The 10701-nt window shown below is 45.5% G+C and overlaps 1 protein-coding gene across 1 annotated transcript; it reads left to right on the forward strand.

Moving 5' to 3' along the window:
* Window positions 1-8823: 8823 nt before the first annotated feature.
* On the forward strand, window positions 8824-9756 carry LOC134582882 (olfactory receptor 12D1-like). The gene has a single exon (XM_063439557.1). It carries the CDS (start codon window positions 8824-8826, stop codon window positions 9754-9756), a length of 933 nt encoding a protein of 310 aa, XP_063295627.1.
* Window positions 9757-10701: the final 945 nt, after the last annotated feature.

The following is a 10701-nucleotide window of genomic DNA, read 5'->3' on the forward strand; positions in this document are numbered from 1 at the left end:
TACCTATTACTATACATAGAGTTTACACACAGGATCACAGGATCTCCCCTGCCGGTCTATGCAGAGCAGGCACTATCCGAGTGCCGGCCCTGCTGCATTCCATGGCAGGCCGGTGGTGTGATCAAAGAGCTCCCTCAGAAGCCCACATGCAGTATATTGCAGCCGCCGTTGGGGGAGAGAGGGAGGGAGACAGGAGAGAAACCCAGAGGAGCTCTAATTTACCTCTCCGCCAGGTTCCTCTCGCGAGATTTGGAGCGTGGTTGCTCCCGGTCCCCACAGGCTAGAGTTCACTCACCACTAGGACCACCAGGACCACTCACCACTAGGACCACCAGCACGGACCCCCCTCCCAGGCTAAAGGTAAGAAGGTAGGGGGGATATAATCACACTCACACTAACACACTCAAAGCACTCTCACTCACACACACTCTCAGCACCCTCACTCACACACAGCACTCCTGACACTCACAGCACCCTCATTCACACGCACTCACAGCACCCACACACACACTGCACTCCTGACACTCACAGCACCCTCACTCACACACACACTGCACCCCTGGCACTCACAGCACCCTCATTGCACCCCTGACACTCAGACCTTAATCAAAGCAAGTGAATACAAGCAGATATCACCCAATTCTGATAATTACATAACAAATATCTTCATTTATATGGTCTTTCAATCCAGATTAGCATGCATAGAAGCATAGAATGTGACGGCAGATAAGAACCATTCGGCCCATCTAGTCTGTCCAATTTTCTAAATACATTCATCAGTCCTTGGACTAATCTAATAGCTAGGATAGTCTTATGCCTATCCCATGCATGCTTAAACTCCTTTACTGTGTTAACCTCTACCACTTCAGCTGGAAGGCTATTCCATGCATCCACTACCCTCTCAGCAAAGTAATACTTCCTATTATTATTTTTAAACCTTTGCCCCTCTTATTTAAGACTATTTTGTTTGCCGGCAGTTTTTCTTCTTGTGAATAGTCCTCTTCTTTACTGTGTTGATTCCCTTTATGTATTTAAATGTTTATATCATATCCCCCCTGCCTCGTCTTTCCGCCAAGCTATACATGTTAAGATCCTTTAACCTTTCCTTGTAAGTTTGATCCTGTAATCCATGAACCAGTTTAGTAGCCTTCCTCTGAACTCTCTCCAAAAGTATCAATATCCTTCTGTGCCTCTCACATTTAACACACTGCACCCCTGGCACTCACAGCACCCTCACTGCACCCCTGACACTCACAGCACCCACACACACACACACACTGCACCCCTGACACTCACAGCACCCTCATTTACACACACACACTGCACCCCTGGCATTCACAGCACCAACACACACACACAGCACCCCTGGCACTTACAGCACATTTACTGCACCCCTGACACTCACAGCACCCCCACACACTGCACCCCTGACACTCACAGAAACCCTCACTCACACACACACACACACACACACACACTGCACCCCTGCCACTCACAGCACACACACACACTTGCACACACACACAAACTGCACCCCTGGTATTTACAGCACCCTCACTGCACCCCTGAAACTCACAGCACCCTCACTTCACACACACACACACTGCACCCTTACATGCACATAGCACCCTCACTCAAACACAGCATCAATCACTCAGACACAGCACAAAAATGCACCCTTCACACACAGCACCCTCACACATACACTGTACTCCTCTTGCACACCTTACCCTAACACACACTGCACCTAACACACACTGCACCTTTACATGCACATAGCACCCTCACTCAAACACAGCACCCATCACTCAGACACAGCACCCACACACTGCACCTCTCACACACACACACACACACACTGTACTCATCTTGCACACAGACTGTAACGGATCGCCTGGCACCCCGACTGGGTATCTCCGTTAAAGGATGCTCCTAGCGCTTCCTGAGGACTCCAAGCACTCTGGCAGACACCACAATCACCAAACCGAAGAAGTATATAAATCCTCTCAAGCCTCTGAATGCTGTAGACAGTTGAATAGGAACCATACGGCTCCCTGTAACTTGGGTGCAGAGACCACGGTCCCATCTGCGCTGGTGTGGGGCTTACTGTCTCCCCTTGGTGTGCTAAGCTGCCGCTGGGGAGAGGGGATAACAGGCTCCTCTCCCTGAACCGTAGACTGACGCTGGGGAGCAAGGACGGCCCCTTCAGCTCCCTGTAGCTTGGCCGCAGAGACCACGGTCCCATCTGCGCTGGTGAGGGGCTTACTATCTCCCCTTGGTGTGCTAAGCTGCCGCTGGGGAGAGGGGGTAACAAACTCCTCTCCCTTACACACTTTCAGCCGCTGGGGAGAGGGGATAACTGGCTCCTCTCCCTGAACCGTAGACTGCCGCTGTGGAGGAAGGACGGCACCTTCAACTGCCTTTTTGTCTGCTCGACCCTGCAGATACGCTGCTGCTGTTTTCCTTGTGCTCTGTATGTATTTCTCCTCCGGGGGTTCTGGTCCAAAGAAAGCCAGCAGCATTTTCATCATAGCGTCAAACTCCTGTTGACTGTAACTGGGCGCCATGCTTGCCCTGCCGACGTTGCTTCTTTTGTAGATAGGGGCGCTGTACGGGTACTAGCGTTGCCCTCCCTTTGTAATCCAAATGAACTGTGTCTCTGAGCTGCTTTACCTCACACTAGGACGCCATCCCACCGCTGCCACCAATGTAACGGATCGCATGGCACCCCGACTGGGTACCTCCGTTAAAGGATGCTCCTAGCGCTTCCTGAGGACTCCAAGCACTCTGGCAGACACCACAATCACCAAACCGAAGAAGCATATAAATCCTCTCAAGCCTCTGAATGCTGTAGACAGTTGAATAGGAACCATACGAATAGGTTTACACTCCTAGCAGTCAACTGGAACAGCATGCAATAAATCCTTCCCCCAATAATGAGACGACACTTCACTTTGAGGGTAAAACAGGAACTCTGGACTGGCTCCTCCAGCCTGGCTTTTATTTCCATCTCACACATACAGGCCACACCCAGGGGGAGGCATAAAATGACCAATAGTGCCACGGGTGCAACCCACACATCCCCTCCCCTTAGTGTGACACATAATCCCATTATGCATACAGTTTAAAATATACTTTTTACACAACTTTCATAAATCTAAAACCATACATCACATTCACATAAAAATACATATCCACAATCAATCCATTCAGGGGAACAACATATAAAAAAATGGCATGGATCAGACCAGGGGTTCAAAAGTCAGTAAAGTATCTTTTAAAACCCCTAGCTTTCCAGCTCAGACCGTTTTTTACAGAGCCTTCTCTGTGCTGGAGAAGTAATCCAATTATCTCCAGCACAGAGACAGACTCCATTAACCACATGGTTACAGAAAGACATAAAACACTTTAAAATACAGAAAGTTACTTTTTATCCATAACACACAGACATTTCACATATCCCCAGATAGCTGGGATCTGAGCGCACAAAACTACCGAATAGCGCGCAGATCCTATTCACACAGTACAATTGCCATGGAGCTAAAGTCTTTCCCATAGTCTTTCATTATATGAATAGGCTCCATGGTATAGCTATCTGGGTTAACACATTCACATAAAGTCTGGTCCGTAGTCCAAAGGCAAGAGGCGGGCAAGCAGCCCCCTCCAAGGACACGTAGCGAGGTCGGTTTCGCCACACAGACTACCCTAACACACACAGCACCCTCAGACACACACTGCACCCCTGACACTCACAGCACCCTCACACACACACTGCACCCCTGACACTCTCAGCACCCTCACTCACACACACACTGCACCCCTGACACTCACAGCACCCTCACACACACACTGCATCCCTGACACTTACAGCACCCTCACTCACACACACTGCACCCCTGACACTCACAGCACCCTCACACGCAGCTTCCTCACATGCACATAGCACCCTCACGCAAACACAGCACCCATCACTCACACACAGCACACACACACTGCACCCTCACACACACACACACATACTACACATCTCACACACACACTGCACAATACACTTTCCTGGCATTTTTGTCTCCTGGTATCCCATCTATGGAGACACCAGAGACAAATTTCAAGCAAACACAGTGCAAGCATGTTATTAAATGTTTGTTATTCAAAGAACAAATACAGGGTCTTTTTCTCATGCTAGAGCTCTTCAGCAGAGCTCTGCGCATAGTCTGCCCTGGAAGAGCATTAAACCACCATGCTCACTTTGTGATGGGGCGTGCTTGTTATTGGTGATGACAAAACACACCCTAGCTGGCCCCGCCCCCTTTTTAGTGGGCCGCTGTAATTAAAAAATGCCCGGGCGGAATTTTCTTCCCAGTCCGGCCCTGTTCGGAATAAATTGGCAAAGTGCTGAGAAGGAGTAAAGTGTGTCTTACTGCTCTGTATGAGGGGTGAGTTGATTTAATGTTTTGTATATACGATGGCGATTTGCAAACATGGATGAGAGTGACTATAGATATGTATTCACATGTGTACATGAGTATATTCATGCCTGAAGGTGAGCATTTGTAAATGTATGAATGTGTGAACATGAGCGTGTCCATGTCTCAAGATGAAATAATGTCTGCATGCATGTCTGAATATTACCACATGAATACATGTATGAAACATATATTATAGTGTGAAAGTCATTGCATGTATATATATATATATATTCTCTGTCTTCTTCTCTTTCTCCACCTCTCACTAAAATTCTCAATCTCTCGCTCGCTGCCTGGGTGTTCTCTTTCACTCCGACCTCTCCTTCAAGCCTCATGTTTATCTATCGCCAAATCCTGTCATTTCCATCTCAAAAACATTGCGTGCATCCGCCCCTACTTAACGCCAGATGCGACTAAGGTGTTGGTCCATTCCACTGCCCTTTCTCGCCTTGACTACTGTAATCCGCTTCTCAGTGGCCTTACGTGCTCCCAACTTGCGCCGTTACAGTCCATAATGAATGCGCCGGCGAGACTCATCTTCCTGTCCGCCCGCACCTCCCGTGCCTCACCCTTCTGTCAGTCCCTACATTGGCTTCCTATAAAATATAGAGCTCAATTTAAAATTCTGGTTCTTGCTTTCAAATCTCTACATAATGCTGCTCCCACCTATCTATCCTCCCTTATATCCAAGTATGTCCCGTCTAGGCCCTTACGATCTTCTGAAGACTTACATCTATCTTTTGACCGTACTCCCACATCTGATGCTCGCCTTCAAGATTTCTCGAGGGCTGCACCGTTCCTGTGGAACTCGCTTCCCTCCTCCGTTAGATGCTCACCCTGTCTCCACTCCTTCAAAAAAATTGTTAAAAACCCACTTCTTCATAAAAGCATATCAATTAAACTGTTAATAGCTCCCAACTGATTCCTCTTCTGCAACTGTCACTAGTCTAATACTATACTTACCTTTTGTGTCATTTTACCCCACTCCCTCTAGCATGTAAGCTCATTGAGCAGGGCCCTCAACCCCTCTGTTCCTGTGTGTCCAACTTGTCTGGTTACAACTCACTCACACACACACTGCACCCCTGACACTCACAGCACCCTCACACACACACTGCATCCCTGACACTTACAGCACCCTCACTCACACACACTGCACCCCTGACACTCACAGCACCCTCACACGCAGCTTCCTCACATGCACATAGCACCCTCACGCAAACACAGCACCCATCACTCACACACAGCACACACACACTGCACCCTCACACACACACACACATACTACACATCTCACACACACACTGCACAATACACTTTCCTGACATTTTTGTCTCCTGGTATCCCATCTATGGAGACACCAGAGACAAATTTCAAGCAAACACAGTGCAAGCATGTTATTAAATGTTTGTTATTCAAAGAACAAATACAGGGTCTTTTTCTCATGCTAGAGCTCTTCAGCAGAGCTCTGCGCATAGTCTGCCCTGGAAGAGCATTAAACCACCATGCTCACTTTGTGATGCGGCGTGCTTGTTATTGGTGATGACAAAACACACCCTAGCTGGCCCCGCCCCCTTTTTAGTGGGCCGCTGTAATTAAAAAATGCCCGGGCGGAATTTTCTTCCCAGTCCGGCCCTGTTCGGAATAAATTGGCAAAGTGCTGAGAAGGAGTAAAGTGTGTCTTACTGCTCTGTATGAGGGGTGAGTTGATTTAATGTTTTGTATATATGATGGCGATTTGCAAACATGGATGAGAGTGACTATAGATATGTATTCACATGTGTACATGAGTATATTCATGCCTGAAGGTGAGCATTTGTAAATGTATGAATGTGTGAACATGAGCGTGTCCATGTCTCAAGATGAAATAATGTCTGCATGCATGTCTGAATATTACCACATGAATACATGTATGAAACATATATTATAGTGTGAAAGTCATTGCATGTATATATATATATATATATTCTCTGTCTTCTTCTCTTTCTCCACCTCTCACTAAAATTCTCAATCTCTCGCTCGCTGCCTGGGTGTTCTCTTTCACTCCGACCTCTCCTTCAAGCCTCATGTTTATCTATCGCCAAATCCTGTCATTTCCATCTCAAAAACATTGCGTGCATCCGCCCCTACTTAACGCCAGATGCGACTAAGGTGTTGGTCCATTCCACTGCCCTTTCTCGCCTTGACTACTGTAATCCGCTTCTCAGTGGCCTTACGTGCTCCCAACTTGCGCCGTTACAGTCCATAATGAATGCGCCGGCGAGACTCATCTTCCTGTCCGCCCGCACCTCCCGTGCCTCACCCTTCTGTCAGTCCCTACATTGGCTTCCTATAAAATATAGAGCTCAATTTAAAATTCTGGTTCTTGCTTTCAAATCTCTACATAATGCTGCTCCCACCTATCTATCCTCCCTTATATCCAAGTATGTCCCGTCTAGGCCCTTACGATCTTCTGAAGACTTACATCTATCTTTTGACCGTACTCCCACATCTGATGCTCGCCTTCAAGATTTCTCGAGGGCTGCACCGTTCCTGTGGAACTCGCTTCCCTCCTCCGTTAGATGCTCACCCTGTCTCCACTCCTTCAAAAAAATTGTTAAAAACCCACTTCTTCATAAAAGCATATCAATTAAACTGTTAATAGCTCCCAACTGATTCCTCTTCTGCAACTGTCACTAGTCTAATACTATACTTACCTTTTGTGTCATTTTACCCCACTCCCTCTAGCATGTAAGCTCATTGAGCAGGGCCCTCAACCCCTCTGTTCCTGTGTGTCCAACTTGTCTGGTTACAACTACCGTATATACTCGAGTATAAGCCGACCCGAATATAAGCCGAGGCCCCTAATTTTACCCCAAAAAACTGGGAAAACTTATTGACTCGAGTATAAGACTAGGGTGGGAAATGCAGCAGCTACTGGTAAATTTCTAAATAAAATTAGATCCTAAAAAAAATATATTAATTGAATATTTATTTACAGTGTGTGTATAATGAATGCAGTGTGTGTATAATGAATGCAGTGTGTGTATAATGAATGCAGTGTGTGTATGAGTGCAGCGTGTGTGTATGAGTGCAGCGTGTGTGTATGAGTGCAGCGTGTGTATGTATATGAGTGCAGTGTGTGTGTGTATATGAGTGCAGTGTGTGTGTGTGTATATGAGTGCAGTGTGTGTGTGTGTATATGAGTGCAGTGTGTGTGTGTGTATATGAGTGCAGTGTGTGTGTGTGTATATGAGTGCAGTGTGTGTGTGTATATGAGTGCAGTGTGTGTGTGTGTGTGTATGTGTGCAGTGTGTGTGTGTGTATGAGTGGTGCGTGTATGTGTATGAGTGCAGTGTGTATGTGTATGAATGCAGTGTGTGTGTATGAGTGGTGTGTGTGTATGAGTGCAGTGTGTGTGTATGTGTATGAGTGCAGTGCGTGTGTGTGTGTGCAGTGTGTGTGTATGTGTGCAGTGTGTGTGTGTGTGTGTGTGTGCAGTGTGTGTGTGTGTGCAGTGTGTGTGTGTGTGTGTGTGTGTGTTGCAGTGGTGGGGGGGTGGGCAATTTTATTATTTTATTTATTATTATTATTTATTATTTTAATATATTTTTTTCCTTATTATTTCTTCTTATTTTTTTATTTAATTATTATTTTTATTTTCGTCCCCCCTCCCTGCTTGATACATGGCAGGGAGGGGGGCTCCTTCCCTGGTGGTTTAGCATTGGTAGTTCAGTGGGGGGGAGGGGGCTGGCAGAGATCTTACTTACCCGTCCTGCAGCTCCTGTCAGCTCTCTCCTCCTCCGCGCCGTCCGGTCAGCTCTTCAGTCAGCTCACACTGTAAGTCTTGCGAGAGCCGCGGCTCTCGCGAGACTTACAGTGGGAGCTGACCGAGGTGCTGAACGGACGGCGCGGAGGAGGAGAGAGCTGACAGGAGCTGCAGGACGGGTAAGTAAGATCTCTGCCAGCCCCCTCTCCCTCAGTCTGTATTATGGCAATGCAAATTGCCATAATACAGACTATTGACTCGAGTATAAGCCGAGTACCGGTTTTTCAGCACAAAAAATGTGCTGAAAAACTCGGCTTATACTCGAGTATATACGGTACATGTCTGTTCGTCCACCCATTGTAAAGTGCTGCGGAATTTGATGGCGCTCTATAAATATCATAATAATAATAATAATAATAATATATATTCATGTTTGTAGCTCAGTGAATAAACATACACATGCTACCTTTTAATTTATTCAATAAATGTACATGTATATTCCAGTTATAAGAAAATATACTGTAATTACTCACTGTACATAAAATGGTAGTGTGACATTTTGTATTTTTAATTATAAATGCTACTGACTTTTCAGATCACGTATATTAAATGGATACAGAAAACCACACTTTGCGGACACATTTTGTCTTGTTTGGGCTCACAAATAAAGAAGAACTCCAGGTGCCTTTGTTTGTTTGTTTTTTGATACTCTACATGCTAATCCTTGCCGGGAACTTTGCTATCATCCTGGTCATCATCTTGGACCGTAACCTTCACACTCCCATGTATTTCTTCTTGTGGAATCTATCTTTGCTCGATATCTGCTATTCATGTGTTATTGTTCCAAACATGCTTTATGATTTTCTAATTGTTGAAAAGATAATTTCATTTGGTGGCTGTATCTCCCAAATACATTTTTTTCATTTCTTTGGAAGCACTGAAGTTATACTTTATTCAGCAATGTCTTTTGACCGATTCGTAGCTATAGGATATCCCTTACGCTACACCAACATTGTAAGCACTAAGGTTTGTATGTGGTTGATATCAGCCTCATGGGTAACTGGATTTTTCCATGCCCTCATACATGCTGTGATGACTGCAAGACTTCCATTCTGTGGGCCAAACCTAGTTAAACATTACTTCTGTGATGTGAAGCCAGTGCTGAGGTTGGCTTGTGCAGACACGTCTCTTAATGTAGAGCTTCTCAATAAGGTCACTGGTACTGTGGTCACAGCACCCTTATGTCTAACACTTCTTTCATATCTTTTCATTGGGAAATTTCTCATAAAGATCCGGACATCGGAAGGGAGGAAACGTGCCTTCTCCACCTGTAGCGCTCACCTCACAGCTGTTTCTATTCAATATGGAGCAGTTTTGTTTACTTATATGCGACCATCTACACAAGACTCCTTAAATGAAGAGAGAGCATCTACAATCCTATTTACAGTCATAACACCAATGCTCAACCCAGTTATCTACACACTGAGGAACACACAGATGAAGGAAGCAATGAAACGGGTTTTGAGGAGGTTGCTATTTTGAAGAATTGTAACACTTTAAAATATATGCCGCTTCAAGAAATCTTAATTAACTAATTTTATTAAGTTCAACACTTTTAACACATGAGCTTGGTTTTGTTTATATACCATGTACTCTGCTCATTTTGTCTCCGCTGTGAATATATGTATTATAGTGCACAGCCTCAATCCATGTACCAACACCGTGGCCTCAGCTGTACTACAGAGTTTTAAGTTTTATATTTATATACTGTGACTGAGTTCAAGGCATTGTTATGGATGGAGTGTATATTTCTCCAAAAGTATTGGAATATGTAAATTAAAAGCCCCAAGAAGGTCTGTCTGTTTTAGTCAGAGCAATTTTGCAATTTAATATGGGTTCCTGGGGTGGAGCATTTGGAGTGAAGGGAGGGCCAGTGCTCCATTCCACAGTTTATATACAGCACAGTAGGTGAGGAATCCAATCCAGGAGTTCTGGATCACCCAGGTAGCTGCTTACCTGTTGGCAATGGTAAGCACAGGACTTCTATAAAATGTCCCTGTCAGGGATTCACAGGGAGAAGGACAAGCAGTGAGTGAGACGGCATTTCTCCCTACAAGAGTCTTTGTGTTCTGAAGGAGAAAGGAAACATTTATTTGGGAAAAAAAAAGGTCTGTGCAAAAATTTGTATTGTTGGAAGCGGGTAAGCCACCCAACAGCAGTTAGAGGAAAACTTGTCAGTGAGTGCTCAGAAGAGCAAGGCTTTTCTTTTTGTTTGTTTTATTTTTGTTTAAATTGCCAGGCCTCTTAAAGGGACACTCTAGGCACCCAGACCACTTCTGCTCATTGGAGTGGTCTGGGTGCCAACTCCCACTACTCTTAACCCTGCAAGTGTAATTATTGCAGTTTTTTATAAACTGCACTAATTACCTTGCAGGGTTAACTCCACCTCTAGTGGCTGTCTATTAGACAGCCACTAGAGGTCACTTC

Source organism: Pelobates fuscus, chromosome 13 (assembly GCF_036172605.1).
Source record: "Pelobates fuscus isolate aPelFus1 chromosome 13, aPelFus1.pri, whole genome shotgun sequence".
NCBI lineage: Eukaryota > Metazoa > Chordata > Amphibia > Anura > Pelobatidae > Pelobates > Pelobates fuscus.

Coding starts and splice junctions, on each gene's coding strand:
- LOC134582882 (XM_063439557.1), top strand. CDS start 8,824: ATGGATACAGAAAACCACACTTTGCGGACACATTTTGTCTTGTTTGGG.